This window comes from Ambystoma mexicanum, chromosome 9 (genome assembly GCF_040938575.1).
Source record: "Ambystoma mexicanum isolate Mex_15411 chromosome 9, UKY_AmexF1_1, whole genome shotgun sequence".
NCBI lineage: Eukaryota > Metazoa > Chordata > Amphibia > Caudata > Ambystomatidae > Ambystoma > Ambystoma mexicanum.
Window position 1 is genome coordinate 1,538,789,765 of NC_090931.1, and position 25,352 is coordinate 1,538,815,116.

General features: G+C 48.4%; 1 protein-coding gene across 2 annotated transcripts in view; it reads left to right on the forward strand.

Annotated features, from left to right (window-relative positions):
* The window catches only part of LOC138489475 (zinc finger protein 436-like), a 188,014-nt gene that overhangs the window by 121,821 nt on the left and 40,841 nt on the right, over nt 1-25,352 (forward strand). The window contains exon 6 of one of the 2 annotated variants that reach the window (XM_069617210.1): nt 11,704-11,778. The exons of the other annotated variant lie outside the window; for it this stretch is intronic. Coding sequence (XP_069473311.1) covers nt 11,704-11,778 — 75 coding nt within the window. The remainder of the gene's footprint in view (nt 1-11,703; nt 11,779-25,352) is intronic. 2 annotated transcript variants of the gene reach the window in all.

Below are 25,352 nucleotides of genomic sequence, written 5' to 3' on the forward strand. Positions count from 1 at the left end.
GCACATACAAGCACTGGTCTAAGGTGGAAGTGAATATGACCAAGGAACCAATAGAAGGAAGTCGGGAGTAGCGGCTTGTGGAAGCGATCCTTAGAGCAGGGGGTATTGGCTCAGGATTAAAAGTGGTTCTCCAGTTTGAGTGTGCATATTTGTTTGATGATTGATTAGTGAGATTCCTTAGAAACCGCAATTTTTAAAATTGAACGAGCTTCTTTTTATTGTTCCTTCTCAGATTCATATTTCTTTTCATTGCTGAGTCTTCTCGCCCGTAGGTTCACTCTGTTGCACAGACCATTCTAAAACGACATCCCCCATAATTCCTAACTCCTTGCACTTGATTTGAACATCATTGCAGTGCGCCAGCAGGCAGGAATCCTGTTCAGGCCTTGAAGCATACAGATGCGTTATGCTGTGCCAACCAAAATTCTATCCGATCAGTGCTCCTTCACTAATGGAATCCATGTACCCATAAAGGTTTACGGCTCAAGGCAATTTTCCTTCTGGTTTTCTATCTGCTTCGTTACTGATTAACAATTCTCTGTTTAACGCCTTCCATTCCATTATTTATCCAGGAAAAACCAAGGCGCCATCACCCATCCAAAACTTAATAACATTTGAATTAACGAGATACAATAGAACCAAAAACGTAACGCCTGTTAGAGCCCTGCTCATAACAATCATCAACAGTTAATCATTGGAAATGGAGCTGCGATTTCTTGCGCCTTATTAAATGTTAGATCAGCAATTAGTAATGCTTCGGCCGTTGCTGATCTTATTTCTCAACACAACTTAGAGATGTGGGGGGAGATTGTGAAAGAGAGTAGTAATGAAATACTGATTGTGACATATTACAAGGCACCTTCCCATACTCAGTTGAACACTAACCACTGTTTTGTGTAGGGGGGAGTTAGGAAGCCCCTGAGGGAGACTAGCTAGAAAAGGCAAAAGGCATTTAGGTCCTCACACCGAGAATAAGTTGGCTTTTAGACAATAGGGGTCAACATTTGGCAGCTCTAACCAGGGGTTATGGATGCCCGGATTAGGGTGGATGGACGTAACAAGGTGACTGAGAGAGGGTCGGCTGTAGGCCCTTCCAAGAAATAAAAACCCTTGAACTGTCCCACATATTCGGGGTGATATCTGTGCTTCTTGGTATCAGAAGTGGGATCCAGAGACCCCCACACAGATGTCTGCCTATGCCATAGAAATATGGGAGAACTATCCTGAGCAGCAGAATGCTGGGTAACCTCTAGTAACAAACCATGGCACAGAGCTGTTTTGGGGATCAGAGCAGAGTTGGAATGCCTACGCCTGGACCCGTTATTCGAAGAAGCCCAAGGACCCCTCGGAAATAGCCAAACGCAGACAACCACCCAGCCAGACACAATCTGTCACCACCATGGCAGAAGGGATAAGCAGAAATTTGATGAAACGGATCTGTGTTGAGAGGCACAGAAGAAAACCTTCAGTGGAGGAAGAGCCTAAGCTAGTGGAATCGGTTACCAGACCTTCACTGAGACACCATCTTCAGAAAGTAGAGGGACCCCACTAACTCAGACGAGGAAGAAGACATTTCTATTTTTTTTATTTTTTTTTTATTTAGCATTTGGTTTTACACTTGAAAACCTTAAGCTTATATAAAAAACAACATATCTTTCACAGAAATAAAAACAACCCCCTTTGGAAGCAAGACAATTCATGTATAGAGCTGAACAAAAGATACAAAAGATGGCAAATCCTAGAGTGCAAGGTGCAAAGGTATAGCTGGAATTAAAAGGAAAAGAAAGACAACAGTTCCTAATGGCCTTCATTCCTACCATCAAGGGAGAGATAAAACAGGCTCTAAACAATAGTTGCCGGTCTATCGCATTCATTCCTTCTGTCCCGGCAAATACTTCCTTCAACTAGCCACGAAGGGTCTGCTGATCTTATAGTAAACTTCTGGAAGAATTTGCCCATCCATCTGTTTCTCTGCAACGTTAAGTTGGGGCAAAGCATAGTCAGGTGTTGCAGAGTCTCCCTTTGCTCTTTGTACCATCTACATGCATAATCTCTCACTGCTTTTGCTTTTCTTGCTTCCAAAAGGTCTTTAGTGGGCATCAGGTTCATACGAAGTCTCATGAACTCTGTTCTTAGTCGGCCACAAGGGAATGTTTTCAGATATTGTTGAGGAAGTATAAATACCACTTCCCGCGCTAGTGGTTGTTGATTAACCAGCTCCTGAGATCGGACAAAGATGGAAGATCCATTATGGACCCTGGTCGAAGGCAGGCTAAATATCCGCTGCCAACACCAGCAAACTTTGTCAGGTTTACAGAGCATGGTGGCGGAAATGTGTGAACAGCCGGCGGTACCCACATCTGTCCTACAAAAGCTTTCCATGGTAGAAGATGCATCCACCTTCTTTGACAACTTTGAGGGGGTGGCTGAGGCGACAGATGGCACCGTGACCATTGGTCAAAATAAATCGTCGCATTGTTAACGGGAGTGGCCCAACAACAGTTCCAGGCTCTAAATCTGGATTGGAGGACATCCTACAATTATTTGGAAAAGGAATCCTCGAGAGGCTATGCCAAGATCAAGAGCACTATTAATTCCTCATCCAACATCTGCACCTAGACCAAGGGCAAACTCCTCGACAGCTCTCACTTAGAGTAAGGGATCTCCTCAACAAATGGCTAATGGACAGAACCTATGATGAGGAGAGGGAAATGCTGGTTTCGGAGCAATTCATAGAATCTCTTCCCCCTTTCTTATCTACCGAAAGTCCTCTGATAGCTGCATGAAAACACTCCAGAAGAGGCCATCCAGATAGCTAACGCACATCAGCGAGCCATATATGCCCAGAAGCCAGTGAACAAAAAGAATCTAAACACTTAAGACCAGCCAGACAAGGACTGCAAGAGGGTCAAACCATTCAGAGGCCTGGGCTTAGCGTCCCTCCCCAGTCCAAGAATGAACCCGGAAACCTGTTACCACAGACAGGGGCATACCCGGCCCACCATCCCGTCCAGAAGTTGTACGATGCTACACCTGCGGGAATCCAGGAAACTTGGCACAAGTTCTTCTGTCAAACACGAAGGAAGAACCAGTGGAGATTGGGCTCTTCCACACCCGAAAAACAATCCAGACCTGGGACCCGATGAGTATACCTGATAGGTCGAAGAAGACCCTGGCCCTGAGTATCTCACGGATTAATTACCTGAGATGAAGGAGAGCTGAGAATCTGTCCGGGGTGCACCACCTCATATGTTCCACTTTCCCGTCAGTGTTCATGTCATTCCGGCAGTTAGGGTAGATTTCTCTTTTTGTGTGAAATCTCCACTCAATGTGAGTCCCCCTGCACTTTTTGCTGGACACCTGGATGTTTTGACTAATTCTCCATGGTGAGTGGGAACCTTTTTCCGTGTTCACCCCCCCTTTTTACTCAAGTGTAAGGAACCTTTTTGGCCCCTTTTGGGGATTCCTTTTCGGAGTTATGCTTTCCTCTGATTTTTAGGCATCTGCTTTTTAGTGAAGCAACACACAGCACCTTGTTTGCAGTGTTGTCAGAAGCTTCTAGAGCTTCTCCTTCATTGTTTCTTTTCTTTCCACGACTAACTCTCCCAGTTACCAGGGCAGGGGATAATACTTTTTATCCTTTCTGTGTTTTCTCATGCGAGATCAGAACACACCGCCCTATGTGGAGTGCTGATAGGGTACAGTGTATCCCTTTTCTCACATCTCCAGTAACCTTTAGTTACTGTCACAAGCCCATCTGTTCAGGCTGGTGCCAGTGTACCTTTTGCACAACTCTTTTTATACTTTTTATCGCAGGCTGCACTCACAGCCCGAATAAGGCACATAAGGTACACCACATACCAAAAATAGTGGCCTCAGTTTTGTAATCCCTGAACAAGATGACTTGTCCTTTCAAGACTCTTCTACTGCTATTATGGATGGAGGAAGGTTCATTTGTCTGTTTGTTGCTGGCAGACTTCTCATGGAAAGCCTGCAAAGATTCCTTGAGTGCCTGGCAGGACACTCCTTGCCACTTTCCCTGCAATGTGCCTGGCTGTACCCAGTTCAAACTGGGAGGATGGCCGTCTCCCTTGAACAGCCACCCCAGAGTCTGAATAGTACATGAGACGTGCCTTGTGGACACAGCCTTTATTTCTGCTCCTGCGGTCCTGGAGCAGAAACCCAGAGTCGACCACTGGAACAAGAAGATTCCGGAGAGAAGAACAAAGAAGGCTGTCACTAGCACTTCCGACAACCGCCAGAGCCTGTTGAGTCGCATTTGCTGTCCGGACCTCGTCACTCCAATCGTCAGGGAAGATTTGAAGAAGACAACTTCCTCCCATAGACTGGTGGGCCTAATTAGTCTTGAGACAACCTACAATTTGGACCATCCCCAGAAGAACTGCAACCCATGACCTGCAAACCTCCAATACTTGGGGTCCTGTGCGCATGTCAGTGCAACATCTCTGGAAGCGCAGTTTTACCTGCAACTTTGTGGGCATCCTTCCAAACCTGCCTCAACTTGAATTGGCTCCAGAGGGTCTCCTTACCAGAGTCGAGGACCAAGAAACGGAATACAGTTTACCACAACAACTGCCTGTCCACCGAGCCTGCAGAAGGCACCAACCAGCCATCACCTTGAAGATCTGTCGCTGTGCCTCCCCCTTTGTGAGTGCTGTCTCAGCATCCCCTAAAGACCCATTCTCCCCGTCACTTGGGTGAAGAACAGGAGACCGGGTCTGCTGGCGCCTCACTGCTGGAACCGTCCTGCAGCAACAACTTCACTTCAAGGTACAGTTCACCCCCAGTATAATCGGATGTATACGATTTAGCTGTGGTACAATTGCGTCGTGGCCAAATTTACTGTAGTCAAATCAGTGACGAAGACAACTTTTCTGTGGCCAAATCAGGCCAAATTTAAACTGCCCACTGCCCCCAAAACACGCCCCCACCCACCTCCTACTTACCTTTTTGGCATCTGCTTTGTTTCTGACTCTGCAGCATTGGATTCGTCCCTCCTATGCAGGTCGGATCCGACGCCACAGGGTCCGCTTTTGTTTCTTTTTTCCCCCGTTCCGCGCCACCAAACCTACAGAAGCAGGGGACACCCCCGCTACCCCCAAAGCCCATCACTAACGATCAGTTTGGATAATCACTACCAAACATGGGGAACGAGGGATACCCAGCAACCCCCGCGCTCCATGTTTGGTTGTGATTACCTAAACTGATCGTTTACAAACGATCGAAGGGTACTGGTCGAATTCGGCCAGATTTCTATATGATCATTAGTAAACAATCAATTTAGGTAATACCGTATAACCTACCTGGGGGTCTGCTTGTGTCATTCTGTGACTCTGGGGGCTGCAGATAGCCTGTGTATTGCTACAACTCAGACCTCCATAGAGTATCATTTGGGGGACAACCCTTTGTGCTCTTGTCAGTAAAACCACCTGCTCGTGGACCCTGGTCCTTGGGGCACCCCTTCAGGGTGTCATCCTAACCTCACTGAGCCTAATTGTAACCACTGATTTACTTACCTGCAACTCTAGGGAATCTCTAGTACTCTGAACACTGTATTTTGCCTCTTCTCAACAGCTTTCTGGCCAACTCCCAGCCACTGGTGGCCCAGTGACTCATCTGAACTTTGAGAGACTCATACTAGATTGGGTTGGACTATTAAGGCAGTATTAGGCTAAAGTTATAAAAAGTTATTCAGAGTTTGCAAAGTTTGTATATATGTTTCCAGTTGGTTTACTATGTGATTTGCTGTCCTAAAAGCTACTCTAATATCACACGTGATCCCGTACTGTATATATGCTTGGTTTTTAGTACTTACCTGAACTTAGAATTGTAACAGTGTGCCTTACAGTATATAATACATGTCTACTCCTCAGTGTGTGTTTTCTTGAACCAAGGTATGTGCTGAGGTCTTTGTACCCAACTACAGCCCTCCTCCCTCTTTAGGTTAAGCCTTGCTGCTTGCCACTCTACCATAACCTTGGGTAGTTCAGGCTTATCCTTAGAGGTGTACCCCTGTTCACCCTAGGTGGGTTTTCCAAGTCCTGTCTCAGACAGTGGGCCTTATTACGAGGAGAGCGGTAAGGGGTTAATGGCGCTGGTAAAGGTGCCGGAGCCGTTAACCCCTTACTGCCCTATTACGAGGTCTGCTTGCGGGAACCCGCTCCGCGAGCGGACCAGGATGCTAACAACGGGCCCGTTATTAACGGGCCGTTGTTAGCATCCTCCCTATTCCCATTGAGCCCTATGGGGGCTCGAATGGGAATAGGGATGCCGGGTTCCTTGAATGAGGAATTACGGGGCCCTCCAAGTTCGGAATGGCCCGGTAATTCCTCATTCAAGGAACCTAGACCCGGTACCTGGTAAGGGGGTAGCCTCTTTCCTCGTAATGAGGCCCAGAACGAACAGCAAGAAGACCTACACTGTATGTTAATGTTAGTGCGCAGTACAAATGTCCTTTAACATTATCACCACCGAAGTGGTCCCCTGGCACTTTGGCGGCTCTGGAAAAGGGGAGGAGAGGGGGTGGGTTAGTGGGAATAAGCTGGAAAAGTGCAGAGAGCAGTGATGTGCTGTTGGCAGCATCAGCCCGGTGGGTCCGTTGGCTGGGCTTGGTGTGTTTTATGGTCCGTAGTCATTGTGTGCTGTTGTGCAAGTCTATGTGTGGTTTGTTTTGTTGTTGCATTGTTGTGAAGTTTGTGCGGATTGCTGCGTTTTAGGCTTTTGGTTGTGTTTGGTTATAGTTTGAGAGGTGTATGCATAGGGATGGAATTGTTATTTGGTTGGTTAGTTGGCATTTCTGTCCTTGTAATGGTGGGATTCCATCTAAGTGTGGTGCATGCTAAGAATCACATTTCTATCTAGATTGGACGCAAGCTAAAGTTCAGAATTCCGTACTAGTGTGGCACATGCTAACAGTCGCATTTCTATCTAGATGCGATGCAAGCTAAAGTTCAGAATTCCGTACTAGTGTGGCACATGCTAACAGTCGCATTTCTATCTAGATGCGACGCGAGCTAAAGTTCAGAATTCCGTACTAGTGTGGCACATGCTAACAGTCGCATTTCTATCTAGATGCGACGCAAGCTAAAGTTCAGAATTCCGTACTAGTGTGGCACATGCTAACAGTCGCATTTCTATCTAGATGCGACGCGAGCTAAAGTTCAGAATTCTAAATGTGATGCATGCTAAGAATCACATTTCTATCTAGATGCGACGCCAGCTAAAGTTCAGAATTCCGTACTAGTGTGGCACATGCTAACAGTCGCATTTCTATCTAGATGCGACGCGAGCTAAAGTTCAGAATTCTAAGTGTGGTGCATGCTAAGAATCACATTTCTACCTAGATGCGACGCCAGCTAAAGTTCAGAATTCCGTACTAGTGTGGCACATGCTAACAGTCACATTTCTATCTAGATGCGACGCAAGCTAAAGTACAGAATTCCGTACTAGTGTGGCACATGCTAACAGTCGCATTTCTATCTAGATGCGACGCGAGCTAAAGTTCAGAATTCCGTACTAGTGTGGCACATTCTAACAATCGCATTTCTATCTAGATGCGACGCGAGCTAAAGTTCAGAATTCTAAGTGTGGTGCATGCTAAGAATCACATTTCTACCTAGATGCGACGCCAGCTAAAGTTCAGAATTCCGTACTAGTGTGGCACATGCTAACAGTCACATTTCTATCTAGATGCGACGCGAGCTAAAGTTCAGAATTCTAAGTGTGGTGCATGCTAAGAATCACATTTCTACCCTAGATGCGACGCAAGCTAAAGTTCAGAATTCCGTAGCCAATTAACACTTGTGTATAGGTGCGTTATAAATGCCATATCATATCATATATTGTGTGCGTAGATGGCGACACAGACCTCTACCCTCAAGGAAACATCACGACGCAGGCGTTACACCAAGGGTTCACAATGCACATGATAATTCTGTCAGGGTTACCCGAAAAAGGTCTACTGGGTACATGCTTTACCTAATCTCTACGGGAGGTTGAAGGATCTAGCTAGCTTACTTATCGGTGGTGGGATCAGTCAGCAGCCAGGGACAGGGTGAGGAATCGTCGGAAAAGTTGGAGGGGTGCAACAGGGCCAGTAGCCTGCCCTTGTCAAGAATGGATGGGAACCCCTCAGCCGGTGGTGGGAGGCCCACCAGAGAGTGATTCAGAGCCAGTCCTACCCCTGAGGTGAATGGTGAGAGCAATGATGTAATGGAGTAAGGAGCAACAACAAGGCACAGAATGTGCCTGCAGGATAAGTAGGACTCAAACAGGAATACATGCTGGTCCAGGAGAGGATGGGCAAATAAGCAGAGACACCAGGGAAAGAAGGTACAGGGAAGAGAACTCCAGATACAAGAGAGAGGGAAAAGGAAAAAGGAGGGGGAAAAGAGGAGGCGGAGACCGCCGAGCGAAGAGAAAGGGAACAGAAGATAAACACCCTGGAGGAAGGACGGCGCGACGGGGAGAGGTGGAAAAAGGGAAGCTAGATGGCAAAAATAGCAAAGGACAAGAAAAACAATAGACAAAGGAAACGAAGACATGAAGAAGGGCTCACCAGAGCCAAGAGGAAATTACCGGCAGCGTAAAACCCAAAGCACAGAGCGAAAGGGGTTGAAACGCGCCGAACGCCAGTTCTGCTGAATAAAACTCGGACTGACGGCGGCCATGTTGAAAAACAACTAGACCGTGAGTTACGTTTCAGAAAGAAGAGTGTCTCAATAATGGCACCTGAAGCGCCATCTATTCCACATTCGCCAGGTCCGACGGATCGTGACAGTATGTGACAACGGCCAAGGGTAGGGAGCCCGAACCAACAAAAGGGGGCTTCGCTGGCTCCCCCCTCCCCCTAGAAATTGTGTAGAATGGGTTAAAATGGTGCGTTATATAGTACACTTTTTGTGAAAAAATGGGGTAAAAAGCCAGACAGTGTGCAATTGGCTTTGTTGGGTAACTCCTGAAAAAATCCAATAGATGCAAGTCAACAACAGTGCACAAATTCATTTCCCAGTGCATTTTCATGCCTCTCTCCACAATATATGCCAGTGTAGAAAACATGTTCACGCTCCTGTACCCATACATTACAATGCTGCCTGCACCAATATGCCAGTATTCCCTTATAAAAACATTCCCTTATTTGCCTTGTGCGCAATGCCAGCAATGTACTGCAAGAAAGCGGTTTGGCCGAAAATAACTGGAAATAAAAGCAGAATGCGCATTCGGTTTAGCAAAAATATTTCAAAGCCTGAAATGCTGAACAAGGAGAGCGGGGAATGCAGGGGTGTCTCCTGCTCCCCTAGTTCGGCATTATGGGCTTCGGGGGTTGCAGGGGTGTACCCTGCTTACATTAAATACAAAGCAGGGGACAAATGACAAAGAATGCATTCGAGATTCTCAAAATGCAAACAAATCAGCTTCGCATTGTTGAGACTCGTGCTTTTGCGATGCAGTTCTTTCACGCAGATTCCCCAAAAAAATGCCCAAGCTGACTTTGCCAATATATGCCAGTAGCCCCACGTAAGAACATACTCTTATTGGCATTGCCTTTAAAAATGCCATATCACAATAAGAAATCCAATCCAAACTGGGTCCAGTGTGTAGGCCACTCTAGGCCTGTAAGTAAACTTATCATGCTTGCTTTATCATAGATGCTCAGTAAAAAATGTAATGCCATGGTAAGAAATAGTTAGAATGGTGGCACCAAAAGGCCAGTCTAGCCATGTAATAACACCTATCATGCTTGCGTGCTTTATCGTAGCTGCCCGGTACAAAATGTCAAGACATATCATACGATGGCTAGACTAGCTGCACCAAAATGCCAGTCTAGCCAAGTTAAAACAAATTTCATGATGGCTGTATCCTAGATGCCCAAAATAAAATGTTATCCACAGTAAGCAATGCCTAGACACGCACACATGCATACACCCACAATCACATTCATACCCTTTCACTCACCTGCCACTCACCCATACACCTTTCACATTCACTCACATTGCATTCACCATATAAACCAGAACATTCATCCACAAACTGAAATCCCAATCACACCACATGCGCACTCAGTACCCAAACATACATACACCATTCACATGCAAACACAGTTAAACATGCATACGTACATACTTACACAATCACAACAGACACATTTTCTTACACATTTCCGCCCCCCCAAAAAATGGTTTCCTTACCTGTTCTGCGTGAACAATGCTCCTTCTTCCCTCCAGGCCTCCAGCTCACATGCGGCACACAGACAGGAAGCATTGACCCTGTTTCCTGTCTGATGTACACAGTGAGCCAGAGGCAAAGTTCTTCCTTCCATGCCAGCTGCAGTTGGTCCTTGCACAGGCATGGTGATGGCTGGACCGGGGCCCACACTGGACATGAGGTGATAGGATCCCTGGGCTGCGGGGTCCCTCGTTACACTGGTGGGTGAGAGCAGAGAGAGTGCCAGTGCCCCTTTTTTTTATTTTCAGAGACCAACAACCTGGTGCAGAAAGTCAAAAGTGAAGAGCAAGCAAGAAAATCAACATCAACTACTCATAAGCCAAATGGAAGAACTGAGGCCTGAAAAGACAGCAGAGGAGAAAAGCCACAGAGAGAATCTGCAGCCCTCCAGAAGAAACCCAACAGCAGCAGCTCCCACTACTGGAGAGTGAGATACCCGCTGTAGCCACGCACAGAGACCAGCGCCATGGGGCAGGTAGAGCCCACCAACACAAACACGCAGCAAACCACAGATCCCCTAGACCACAGGAACGGTTTGATTTTTGGTAGTGTGTTTGGAGTGGTAGTGTGAGAGAAGGAGGAGGAGAAGTCGTACTGGTAGTGTGAGAGGAGTTGTGGAGGAGGGAGTAGTAGTAATAGTAGTGTGGAAGAGGGAGTAAGTAGTAACAGGTAAAGATGTAAGTATCAAGAGGGGCGAGTGATATCTGAGGGAGAGAACAGTAGAGCGTGAGGAGGAAGCCCCAATTGAACAATTAACAAATTGTCAGAGTAGGGCGAGCCAGGAAGTCCTGACGGAGTATAGTTAGAAAAGGCAAACCGCCTTCAGGCCATCACACTTAGAATAAGTCAGCTTTTAGACAGGAGGGATCAACATGTGGTTGCACTTAGCAATGGTTATAGATGCCTGTGTTAGGGAGGAGGGTCGTAACAAGACGAGAGAGAGAGAGAGAGAGGTACCACTCTTGGCCCGCAAAGAAAATAAAAACTCTTGAGCTGTCTCAAAGACTCAGAGTGATTTCTGTGCCATCTGTGACAACTAGGGTCGTTTTGTAGATTGTCTTTCAATGTCACAAGATTCAGTGCAGGGATGTGACCAAAGATTATGCCTGCGATGGTGTCCCCCAAGTAGCAGTGCGCCTCTGGAACAGAAGGTACAATATCACAAAAGTAATGATGACATACCTCGAACGAAGAAACCAAATCTGAAGAGCGTTCTGCTCTTGAACTTTGAAGCTGGTTCATTCATGCGCCAATGTTCCGGTGCTGTGAAACCCGTGGCCTTTACACTTCCAATGTTTCTAAAGTCACTAACTTCAAATGTTTTAATCCCTGGCCTTTCACCTAGACAGGATCATGTTGGCTTAAAGTGCATTTTAGCTTTAGTCTAGACTCACAATTGATACTTCCAGAAACCCTCAACATTTAATTACTTGTTCTTCATGTTTTTTCTGTGGAAAGATGAAGACCCGGCTTCGGTTCCCATTGCTCATCATGAAGAGGAAGCGGGAGGAAGCAGCGCAGCCCCAGAGGCGGGTGAGTTTCCAATCATCACATTCTTATTCCCAACGGAAGTGACCTTCTTAGATTCCTCACATGATAGATGATATGATATGATAGGTAATATATAATGTGCTTAATACCCAGAGGTTTCTAAGCGCAGACCCGTGGATCAAACCTGTGTTGCTCCGTGTCATCTTGCTTCCAAGGCGAGCACGTTGCGGCTGAGCTATCCTCCCGAGACATGTATCTTTCCTGAAAAATTGAGGGGTTTGCAGCTGTTACTTCTTGCCCGTCTCTCCACATTTCTCTAGCATCATATTTGACCTTTTCTTCCCTCTGGTGTCCCACAACAAAAGTGCAATCGCTTCCTGCTAAGAAATTGCAACCGCTTCCTGCTAAGAAAGTGCAATCACTTCCTGCTAAGAAAGTGTGCATTGTTTGTATTTGTATGTATTTAAAGAACAGGAATAAGAAAAGTGATGGGTGGAAGGTTTTGAATAAATCTGAACCACTGGCACTGCTCTGGGCAACCTTCATCCCCACTGTTTAGGTTGCCTGCGCCATTGCAAAAAGGGGTCCAATCAACTGCAAATCAGTCAAGTATTGCCACTTGTGGGAGCAGCCCAGCCCAGCCCAAACTGCTAGGCCAGGTCCCCCAGACATGTTTCAGCCTTGTTGGGCCTCATCAGTGAGGTGCAGCTTGACATCTGGATGAGGGAGTCAAAATGGGCCACGATTGGCTGTAGTACCCAGCATTCCATCCAGCGAGAGTGCCCATAGATTTCTGGGCACCAGTGAGGGCCTGCAGAATGTTCCATTCTTGCACCAGCTCCCTCTTTTGTGGATGATTATGACCTTCAGTCCAAAGGGAGATGTTAGGACTTTTGTACAAATCATCTTAATCTTCCACGTGGTCTGTGGAAATGCCTCTCTCGCTGGTGTGGTGTACTGAAGTGGTCCCTGTCTCAACTGACAGCCACCACAGCCATTCCCATCATCGCAGCAAAGAAATCCAACAACATCATGCCGATCATTAAGGAGCTACACCATGCTACAGGCCAGAATCCCCTTCAAGAGAGATTGCATCATATACAAAGCAGTGAAAGAGGTGACAACTAAGGTACCGTTCTGCCTGCCTGAAAACTGAAAATCTGCTCATCTCTGGAGACCAACACAACACCAGGAGCTTCATTGCTAAACAAGAAATGCAAGGAAACATAAGGTAAGAAAGAAGGACTTCTGCTGCTCTACATCCAGAGTCTGGAACAATACCCAGATACATATCAGGATGGCTCTATCACATGCTCTACAGGAAGGAAATTAAGGCCCTGTTAGTCTATACTCCCCCATATATATCGCACTGGAACTGATGTCCGCCAGCACCGACTCCCCCATCTCCCAAACACTCTCTGTGGAGATAACAGGGTCCATCTGGACAGAGCAGTCATAATCACTCCATCAGGTGGCATACAGGCAGAAAGGGCTTGGACGGACATCTGGACATTGGAGCGCTAGTGTGCCTGGAAGTGATGCGAGCAGTCATCTTCACTCCATCAGGTGGCATACAGGCAGAAAGGGCTTTGATGGACAGCTAGACATTGGAGCGCTAGTGTGCCTGGAAGTGATGTGAGCAGTCATCTTCACTCCATCAGGTGGCATACAGGCAGAAAGGGCTTGGACGGACAGCTAGACATTGGAGCGCTAGTGTGCCTGGAAGTGATGCGAGCAGTCATCTTCACTCCATCAGGTGGCATACAGGCAGAAAGGGCTTGGACGGACAGCTAGACATTGGAGCGCTAGTTTGTCTGGAAGTGATGCGAGCAGTCATCTTCACTCCATCAGGTGGCATACAGGCAGAAAGGGCTTGGACGGACATCTGGACATTGGAGCGCTAGTGTGCCTGGAAGTGATGCGAGCAGTCATCTTCACTCCATCAGGTGGCATACAGGCAGAAAGGGCTTGGACGGACAGCTAGACATTGGAGCGCTAGTGTGCCTGGAAGTGATGCGAGCAGTCATCTTCACTCCATCAGGTGGCATACAGGCAGAAAGGGATTGGACGGACAGCTAGACATTGGAGCGCTAGTGTGCCTGGAAGTGATGCGAGCAGTCATCTTCACTCCATCAGGTGGCATACAGGCAGAAAGGGCTTGGACGGACATCTGGACATTGGAGCGCTAGTGTGCCTGGAAGTGATGCGAGCAGTCATCTTCACTCCATCAGGTGGCATACAGGCAGAAAGGGCTTGGACGGACATCTGGACATTGGAGCGCTAGTGTGCCTGGAAGTGATGCGAGCAGTCATCTTCACTCCATCAGGTGGCATACAGGCAGAAAGGGCTTGGACGGACAGCTAGACATTGGAGCGCTAGTGTGCCTGGAAGTGATGCGAGCAGTCATCTTCACTCCATCAGGTGGCATACAGGCAGAAAGGGCTTGGACGGACAGCTAGACATTGGAGCGCTAGTGTGCCTGGAAGTGATGCGAGCAGTCATCTTCACTCCATCCGGTGGCATACAGGCAGAAAGGGCTTGGACGGACAGCTAGACATTGGAGCGCTAGTGTGCCTGGAAGTGATGCGAGCAGTCATCTTCACTCCATCAGGTGGCATACAGGCAGAAAGGGCTTGGACGGACATCTGGACATTGGAGCGCTAGTGTGCCTGGAAGTGATGCGAGCAGTCATCTTCACTCCATCAGGTGGCATACAGGCAGAAAGGGCTTGGACGGACATCTGGACATTGGAGCGCTAGTGTGCCTGGAAGTGATGCGAGCAGTCATCTTCACTCCATCAGGTGGCATACAGGCAGAAAGGGCTTGGACGGACAGCTAGACATTGGAGCGCTAGTGTGCCTGGAAGTGATGCGAGCAGTCATCTTCACTCCATCAGGTGGCATACAGGCAGAAAGGGCTTGGACGGACAGCTAGACATTGGAGCGCTAGTGTGCCAGGAAGTGATGCGAGCAGTCATCTTCACTCCATCAGGTGGCATACAGGCAGAAAGGGCTTGGACGGACAGCTAGACATTGGAGCGATAGTGTGCCTGGAAGTGATGCCAGCAGTCATCTTCACTCCATCAGGTGGCATACAGGCAGAAAGGGCTTGGACGGACATCTGGACATTGGAGCGCTGGTGTGCCTGGAAGTGATGCGAGCAGTCATCTTCACTCCATCAGGTGGCATACAGGCCGAAAGGGCTTGGACGGACATCTGGACATCTGGACATTGGGACGCTGGTGTGCCTGGAAGTGATGCGAGCAGTCATCTTCACTCCATCAGGTGGCATACAGGCAGAAAGGGCTTGGACGGAAAGCTAGACATTGGAGCGCTAGTGTGCCTGGAAGTGATGCGAGCAGTCATCTTCACTCCATCAGGTGGCATACAGGCAGAAAGGGATTGGACGGACAGCTAGACATTGGAGCGCTAGTGTGCCTGGAAGTGATGCGAGCAGTCATCTTCACTCCATCAGGTGGCATACAGGCAGAAAGGGCTTGGACGGACATCTGGACATTGGAGCGCTAGTGTGCCTGGAAGTGATGCGAGCAGTCATCTTCACTCCATCAGGTGGCATACAGGCAGAAAGGGCTTGGACGGACATCTGGACATTGGAGCGCTAGTGTGCCTGGAAGTGATGCGAGCAGTCATCTTCACTCCATCAGGTGGCATACAGGCAGAAAGGGCTTGGACGGACAGCTAGACATTGGAGCGCTAGTGTGCCTGGAAGTGATGCGAGCAGTCATCTTCACTCCATCAGGTGGCATACAGGCAGAAAGGGCTTGGACGGACAGCTAGACATTGGAGCGCTAGTGTGCCTGGAAGTGATGCGAGCAGTCATCTTCACTCCATCCGATGGCATACAGGCAGAAAGGGCTTGGACGGACAGCTAGACATTGGAGCGCTAGTGTGCCAGGAAGTGATGCGAGCAGTCATCTTCACTCCATCAGGTGGCATACAGGCAGAAAGGGCTTGGACGGACAGCTAGACATTGGAGCGATAGTGTGCCTGGAAGTGATGCCAGCAGTCATCTTCACTCCATCAGGTGGCATACAGGCAGAAAGGGCTTGGACGGACATCTGGACATTGGAGCGCTGGTGTGCCTGGAAGTGATGCGAGCAGTCATCTTCACTCCATCAGGTGGCATACAGGCCGAAAGGGCTTGGACGGACATCTGGACATTGGTACGCTGGTGTGCCTGGAAGTGATGCGAGCAGTCAACTTCACTCCATCAGGTGGCATACAGGCAGAAAGGGCTTGGACGGACAGCTAGACATTGGAGCGCTAGTGTGCCTGGAAGTGATGCGAGCAGTCATCTTCACTCCATCAGGTGGCATACAGGCAGAAAGGGCTTGGACGGACATCTGAACATTGGAGCGCTAGTGTGCCTGGAAGTGATGTGAGCAGTCATCTTCACTCCATCAGGTGGCATACAGGCAGAAAGGGCTTGGACGGACAGCTAGACATTGGAGCGCTAGTGTACCTGGAAGTGATGTGAGCAGTCATCTTCACTCCATCAGGTGGCATACAGGCAGAAAGGGCTTGGACGGACATCTGAACATTGGAGCGCTAGTGTGCCTGGAAGTAATGCGAGCAGTCATCTTCACTCCATCAGGTGGCATACAGGCAGAAAGGGCTTGGACGGACAGCTAGACATTGGAGCGCTAGTGTGCCTGGAAGTGATGCGAGCAGTCATCTTCACTCCATCAGGTGGCATACAGGCAGAAAGGGCTTGGACGGACATCTGGACATTGGAGCGCTAGTGTGCCTGGAAGTGATGCGAGCAGTCATCTTCACTCCATCAGGTGGCATACAGGCCGAAAGGGCTTGGACGGACATCTGGACATTGGAGCGCTAGTGTGCCTGGAAGTGATGCGAGCAGTCATCTTCACTCCATCAGGTGGCATACAGGCAGAAAGGGCTTGGACGGACAGCTAGACATTGGAGCGCTAGTTTGTCTGGAAGTGATGCGAGCAGTCATCTTCACGCCATCTGGTGGCATACAGGCAGAAAGGGCTTGGATGGACAGCTAGACATTGGAGCGCTAGTGTGCGTGGTAGTGATCCGAACAGTCATCATCATTTTCATTTCCCAGAGCCCTTCTGTGGCGAATGTAGGGAATTTGTCCCTTCTCCCCAAGGGGCAGCCAACCCCATTGTGACTTGGGAGGTGAGCCCGCTATGCAAGGTCCTCTATGGGGTTTGGGCAAGCAGGATCTTGGTGGGAGTGGCTCCCCTTTGCGAACTCCCAAGCTGCATTAAGATATTCCCGAAGTCCTGTGCTCCCCACATATATGGGTACCAAAAAGGTTGTTAAAATAAGGGGACCTTTATCTTTGGTTGATATCAATGCTGACCCCCCTCTCTGACGTGAGGTCGAAGAACCAGCAAAATGATGCTCTCTTTACAGAGACCTATATAGAAGACCTGGCAATCCTTACCTGGAAAAAGAAACCCTGACGTAGACTAGATCGGCAGAGGAGGTGACACAAATAAACGCTGACGCAATCATGCAGAAGCAGCGTTGCCTGGAGACGGAACCACAGAGTGTAGGTGGTTGATGAGCCTAGGAACGCCGACCAAATCAAGTTCTCTACACTTGTCCTGAGAGACATGGAACAAGGAAGTCCAAAAGATACTGGCAAACCCAGGATAAGGGGCACCATCGGGGAAAGCCAGAGAAGGAGTGTCAGGACCTTGAGGGCAGGGACGTGCTCACAAAGCCAAGAGGAAAAAAAGTGGACAGGAGTGTAAGGAATCCTGCAGGCAACAAAGGATAGGCAATACCTACAGACAGGCAGTGAATAGGAAGGGGCAGGGAGTACAATTAAGACAAACACGTTAGATTCCCTCTTGAGGTGTATGCAGAATGGGGCAAGAGTTTCCCACAGGTCTGGTGAAACTCAAGCCTTCTAAGCTGGTTACTCTTACAGGGTCCCACTCTGAATGCTCATGGAAAGGAGCAGCAACAGTGGATGTCTGTCTGGACCCTAAAGCACGAACAAGGTAACCATACTCACAAGACGGAAGCCTGTACGGGACCCGCAGGAACTGAACCGTGACTGTTTCTTGAAACAGGAACCAGCACACTGTTAACAATGACACAAGGTACAATACTGAAACAAGACAAAGGAAAGAGGCAGAGATTGCATGCTGGAAACCCAGCTGCCAACTCTGAACAAAGAAATTACACAAGCAAGTGAGGACAAGAATAGTAACAGAAATAGCCTTGGAAAGAATAGGAAGTCAAAGTGAGCAAGGTTCAGGACAAGGAACCAGAAGAAAGATGAAAATCAAGAAGACAAGAATCTAAGTGCATGGGTACAGGAGACTGGAACTGTAGACTAGAAACTAAGGACTGGAATCAAGGAACAGCAGACTGAACTATAGACCAGGAACAAGGAAACTGACTGGAATAACAAAGGCAAGATTGCAGACAGATAACAAGTTCAACAATGTCTTTAGTGGGCCTCTCAGGGTTCCCTTCCCCAAGCCTAGGCCCCTCTTCACAAAGTTCACCCATGTCTTTAGTGGGCCTCTTAGGGTTCCCTTCCCCAAGCTTAGGCCCCTCTTCACAAACCATGCTTTTAGTGGGCCTCTTAGGATTCCTCTCCTCAAGCCTAGGCCCTTATTTACAAAGTTCAACACAAAACAAAATATAATCCAATTATTCTTAGGCTTCCCTTCCCCAAGCTCAGGTCACTCTAGTTTCAAATACAAGTTTAGCTTGACAGGATGTACCTATATACAGTTCATTTCATATACAATACTTTCATGGGGTAAAATTAGAGACTTTCGATAACACCAGGCTCTTTGGGATCTGCAGAAAAGTCAGCGACGGAAAAGTTTGGATGAGAAATGTGCAAACCACAAAAGGTTCACACATTTCCCATGCGAACACTCATCTACAAACCCACACCCTTAACACCCCCCACCCACACCCCCAACATACCCCTACCCTACCCTACTTACCTTTCCTTCACGTTGTCTCCCTGCAGCGGCAGTTTCCTTTCACTTCCGTGATTGGGAACCGGCGCTGCAAGGTCCTTTTTCTCTTTTTTTTTTGGAGCTGCAGGGGTTTCCCCCGCAACCCCTACTCACTATACCACACAGTATAGTGAGCGGGGTGTTGCGGGGGGCACCCCCGCAGCCCCTGCAGTCTTTTTTTAAATTATTAATACTTACCTACAATGCTACCACCGAAGGTTCAAACTTTTGGTGTTCGAACCTTTGGTGGTAGCATTTTTCAGACTTTTTGTACGGTCTGACCTTTTTTTCGGTCCGATTGTACAATTCCAGCTCTTTGCTCCTCCTAAGCGTGACCACTCTTATCTTTGTACTTGTTGTCCTTTTAAACTTTTATCTTCAGGTGCTTCCTGCACTGTGAAGGACCGGAGGGGGGTGTCTGTACTCCTGCTCTCTGTATGGTAGAGGAGAGGCACAGAGGACCCCAGCCAAGATTCTCTATTGTTGGTATCAATGGACGAGCAGTCAAGGCCTAGCTTCTCAGGAGGTGATGCAGGCTGGTTCTTAAGTACAGTGTAGTCCCCAAGCACCCACAAAGGAATGTCTTCACACTATATTAGTTAAAACACAGTCATTAAATAAGGTTCAAGGTTATATACACAATCACGATAATACACTTTGTGCTCTGACAATTTTAAATGGTAAATATATACTGTTCCAGGTGGTACGACGATTACTCTGATTCCATTAAAATGCATCAACCGTACTCAGTTCAAATAGCATACGAATCAACACAGCAAAACGATATCAACCATAGACTTGGGAGGAAGAAAAGTTGGTTAGACAATTGGCAGAATACTGGCCCGATACCTAGACACAGCTCTGTATGCGGATTCCCCCCACCTGGGCAACCTGTAAATGAAGATGCACTACAAGCTCAGTCCATATATCGTCTATTAGAGTCTTATCTTCTTCTGTAGTTCTGCATCCCAAATGTACCTTCTGTTGTAGAGTTCTTCGTCGGGGAATCGACGGGCCCTTCTTGAGTGCACTCCCTTTTAAGCAGGAGCCACAGGTCGTTGAACTTCTGAGTTGAAGAAAAAGGTAAACGTTGTTGAGGCCGCAGCTTCGGTCCTTACGGTGCTCGTTGACGATTGGTCGACAACATCCTGCAACAGGAGAGGCATGCGGTGCACCTCGACAACGAGTGTTAGAGTTAGGGAAGAACTTTGGCCCAGCAAGGGTGTCAGGTCGTCTGTGTCTGGCGTCGGCGCATGGAACGTGACCACGGCTGGCTTCAGTAGCTTTGTCAGCGTCTTTGAGGTCTTCGGGTGGCAGGAAACCCACCACTGGATTCTCCTCGGTCGTTGACGACCTTGACTGTCTCTGGCAGGACGAAAGGGGTCGACGAGGAAGTGTAAGGGAGTCCTTGGATCAAATGTTTTAGGCAAAGGGAGCACAGCGGCTCTGGTCGTCGACGGTGGACGGCTGTCCGGTGCTTCTCTTCGTTCTCCTCAGCGATCCCCTTCTCCGGTCGGCAGCCTTTCGTAGGTCTGTCTACCAGGGAGCTTTGGTAAAGATCAGCTGGTGCACGATGGTCCCTCGTAGCTCAGGGAGAGGTCTGCTAGCCAGGTCCTCTTGGATCAGTTCCTTGAAGGGACAGCAGCTTTCAGATTAGTGAAGGACAGCAGCAGCAGTTATTTTCCTTCCAGTGGGCTTCAAAGTCAAGCATCGGTTTCAATGTCAGTTTCTACTTCAGCTTCTGAACGATTTCTAGCAGTGAGTGGCCTCCCGATATACTAGTTGATCTCCCATTCACTCTGCTGGGTCACACTCAGGCAACCAATCACTCAGAAGGGCATTCAGGCAGTCAGGCAGCCAATCGGGCGCACAGTGCATTCAGGCCTTTCTTCTCCATCCAGACACTCGCAACACAGGATGTGGATTGTGACAAGCACTCTGCCATTCAGCACTACACACTGCATGCATACCAGTTTCGGGCTGGGCTGTCTCAGTCATTGTGTCCACCACCAGATACTAGACACCTGCAACACAGACTGCGTATTCGTCACACACTCCGTTCACCTAGGTCACACCCCACGGGCGTACCCACAACATACAGTCATTGGGAAGGCTCCAGCCAGTCTGGCCTGGACTGCCCCAAAACAGCATATATGGAACTTCCATCCAACAGCCAGTCAGGGGGAAGGGACAGAGCCAGGGCTTCCCAGGACTTTGGCAAAGGTCCACAGGGGCCATCTTGTTTCCCATCAGGAATCCACTGATTCCAATGACAGAGCTTGGGCATCCCAAAATTGAGGATGCATAGGGCACCTGTCAATTCAGAACGGAGCTGCCACCAGCCCGTACGCTGCTCTGTGGGCCACACACAGGTGCCCAAAAACATACACTAGGGGTACAGGGTTGTACACCCACCCAAGAGTGCCATAAGGGTATCCCAAGGGTCTGTTAACCAAACCAAATACAGGAAGAGCCGCACTGCCAGGAGTCCCGCCTAGACTACTGCATGGAAAACAAGACAGAACACATGATAAAAAGCAATAAAGGACAGGGATATGGAGGCCCTGTTCCTCCAATGCATTTCCAGCATCAAAGTCGCCCCCCCTATGACTGAGGTTAGGTTAGATAGACACCCTCATCCAGACGGTCACATACTTTCTGGAAAGGCCATCTGCATTATCATGACTCTTCCCTGGTCTGTGCTCTATGGTGAAGTCTAGCCCTTGCAGGCTAATGGACCACCAGAGCAGTTTTGGGTTTTCACCCTTCATCTGCATAAGCCACTTCAGGGGCTTATGGTCTGTTTGGACCTTGAAGGTAGTCTCTGTAAGGTAGGGCCTAAAGCGCCTAATGCTCCAAACTATACTGAAACATTCCTTTTCAACAGTAGCCTACCTAAGTTAATCGGCTTACCATGCCTGCGCCTTACCTTGTGCCCATGCCTGTTGTGCCTTTGCCTGTGCCCATGCCACTACCTGATTATGTTGATAATAGCAGCCTTACTATGCCTTCGCACTATGTTGTGCCCATGCCACTATCTGCCTGTGCTGATAATATGTCTACCATGCCTGCGCCTTACGTTGTGCCCTTGCAACTACCTGCCTGTGTTGCTAATGCCAGGCTAGCCATGCCTGCACCCCATGATCAGCAGTTGCCACTGCCTACCTCCACCCCTTTTCCAACCGACACCCTCAACTGTGCACTCGTTAATGCACGTTCGGTACCGGCCCATGCTCTTGATATTAATGACCTCCTTATTAAGGATAACCTCGACCTCCTGATAATCACATAAACCTGGCTCAAGGAAGGCTCTTGCCCTGCACTTTCACTTGCCATCCCTACAGGGTACACAATATTTAGAAAAGACCAAACTCACCAGAGAGGTGGGGGTGTTGCCCTCATCGCCAGGGAAGCCCCTGCTATCAGGGAGGCTGAAGGTCAACATAGTCACAACTGCGACTACCTCTGACTCAAAATCAACATCTGCCACAACTGCACCATTTCCATGCACATTGTATATCGACCCCCAGGTCCCATCGCCGACTTTCAGGAGAACCTCATCCTCTCCCTGTCTGACAACATCTAAAAGTCTTGCTCCTGGGCGATCTGAATCTAGGCCTTAACGACCCTAAGGATTCCCATGCCAATTCCCTGAACAAAGCCCTTTCCACCTTGGGTTTCTCTCACACAATCCATGAACCGACACACGTTAAAGGGCACACCTTGGATGGATTAGTCAGCATAACTGCACCATCCAAATAACTGCCAACACGCCAATCCCATGGTCTGACCACCACTATATGCATTTCAACCTCTTAACGAAAATAGGGCCCACTAAGCCAGCTGCCCCTTGTCCAGTGGTCCTCGCGCGAAGCTCACGACAGCTTACTGCAGAAAACATTGCACCTTTCCTAACGGTGCCCGCTCTGAAGGCCAATAACCCCAGAATTCTAGCCAGCACTTTCAAAAACATCATCACCCAAGCTGTGGATGCTATAGCTCCCCTCTCCCTTAAGAAAGCCCAAAAGGTCAAGCATTCCAATGCCTGGTTCTCAAAGGAGCTGCTTGAAGAACGCGCCAAAAAAAGGCTGGCACTCTTTGCTTGGAAAGCCAACCCTTCTGATACCATTAGAAGTGCCTTCAAAGCCATTTCCAAAATGTACAAAGCCAACATTATCCAAGCCAAAGCTGCATCATTTAACTCAAAGATTAATGATGCCAAATCTGGGTCCAAAGAAATCCTCATCATCTTTAGAGAGCTGGAAAAGCCGTCCGCTCCCCCTCCCACTCTCCTTAAGGACGAAAGCTGGTGTAATAGCATTCAGTCTGCTATGCTAAACAAACGGAATACTCTCCAAACTAAAATCCGGGACCACCAAAAAACCCTTAGCCTTCTCATAGCCAACATGCACTGCAACTCGCCTGCGGTCACCAAGATTAACTCCTCCACCCCTTTTGACTTTAAAGCAATGACGGAACCAGAAGTCATCACTCTTGTTTAAATCCATCAAACCCTCTAATTGGAAGGGCGATGCCTGCCTGGCCCAACTGATTAGACTCAGCAAACATCCTCGCCCCTTTCCTAACTGCCTTTATCAACAACTTCTTCCAGTCTGGCCATGTCCCAACAGATCTCAAGGAAACCTGGGTTCGCCCGCTCCTTAAAAATCCTTCCCTTGACTCAACGGTTCAAGGGATTATAGGCCCATCACCACCGACCCTTTCCTACTAAATATTTTGGACAAAGCAGCCTAGCTGCAAGTCCAGAAATTCTTGAAAGATAACCGTCTCCCCGGCCTGCGGCAGTCTGGCTTCTGCCCATGTCATGGTACTGAAACAGCCCTTCTAGACCTAAAGAATCAAATGGATGATCTCAGAGACTGGGGCAAACCATGCGCTCCTATTGCTCCTTGATTCATCTGCGGCCTTCGACTTGGTGGAGCACAACACCCTCTGCCGCCATCTCGCTACTGCAGCCAACTTCTCCCCCAAAACATGTGCCTGGATCACATCCTTTCTTCAAGAGAGGGCCATGAAAGTCTTCTCTGACTCAGCCTGTGCCACCCCTAGCCACATCAAATGTGGAGTCAGTCAAGGCTCCTGCATCGCGCCCACTCTCTACAACCTCTTCACAAGGCCTCCGTTCAGCATCCTCGACTCCTTGTGCATCTCGTATACCAGGCTAGCTATGCCTGCAGCCCCATGATCAGATAAACTATGCGGATGACACACAGGTGCCTATCCCACTCACCGGCAACTACGAGGAGGACATGATCACCCTCACCACCATATACTTCACTATCCAGTCCTGGATGGCGGATAATTGGTTATGCCTCAATAGTGAGAAAACTGAAATCCTCTTAATCGGCTCACCCAGTAACTTGGGCAATCTGGCTCAGCGGTACTTATCCTTCACCATCGACAACATTCCCATCAAGGTATCCAATAATGTCAAGACGCTTAGAGTTTACCTAGACTGAATCTGACCATGGACAGGCAGGTTAACGCCATTGCCTCCTCATCGGCCTACTACTTCAAAGTTCTTAACGCAGCCAGACCCTTCTTATCCTGCCAGAATTGCCATACCATCGCTAGGGCAATAATTGGATCAAGGCTTGATTACTGCAATGCCCTCCTTGTAGGGACCTCCTGTAAAAACCTGGCTAAGCTCCAACTGGTTCAAAACAACGTCTTTAGGTCTTCCACGGGAACATCAAGGAAAGACCACATTTCTGAGGTGAGGAGGCAGGCTCACTGGCTCCTAGTCAAAGAGAGAATCGTCTTCAAAACCTTCTCCCTTAAGCATAAATGCCTCCAGGATCTGGCACCACCTTACCTTGCCCAAAGAATTGTTAAACACACATCCACGAGACCTTTGAGAAAGGGTTATTCTAACATGATTCTCATTCCCAAGACATGGAAAGTCTGTGCCGGGGGCTCCAGCTTCCCCACGATGGCCGCCTCACACTGGAATGCTCTTCCCACTCACCTAAGAATGATCGAGTCCCACCAAGCACTCCGCAAAGCAATCAAAACCAAACTCTTTGTCTAATTGTTTGTGTAATTGTTTTATGCTCTATTATAACTGCTGTAATAAGGATCGACTGCTCACCTGTCATGTATGAAGTCACCCACTCTTATTGCACCTGTACCCAAGGGACCACCTCGGTCACCTGTAACCACTTAATCAAAATTTCTTAAAAACTTCATGTAACAGCGCCTCGTTGCCCCTGGGTTGCAAGTGCGCTATACAAATGCAAATAAATAAATACGTTCTCTACCCTTGAGTTGTCTACTGATGAATATGATTGGATGTTCCCTCCCTTTGTCATCTAACTGGGACGAGACGGCTCTAATTCCAGTGTTGCAGGCATCCGTCTGGACAATAAAGGGCTTGCTGTAGACAGGCGCACACAACACAGGTGCCTTACACAGACTTTCTTTCAAGCCAACAAAGGCCCTCTGACAGTCTTCTGTCCAGTTCTCTTTCCTTGGTTGTTTGGGCAAAGTCAGAGCTGTGAGAGGGGCAGCTATGGTTCCATAGTCCACCATGAAGTTGCGATAATACCCAGTGAGGCCCAAAAAGACTCTCACCTGGGGTTGAGTATTGGGAGTCTCCCAGTCATGTACA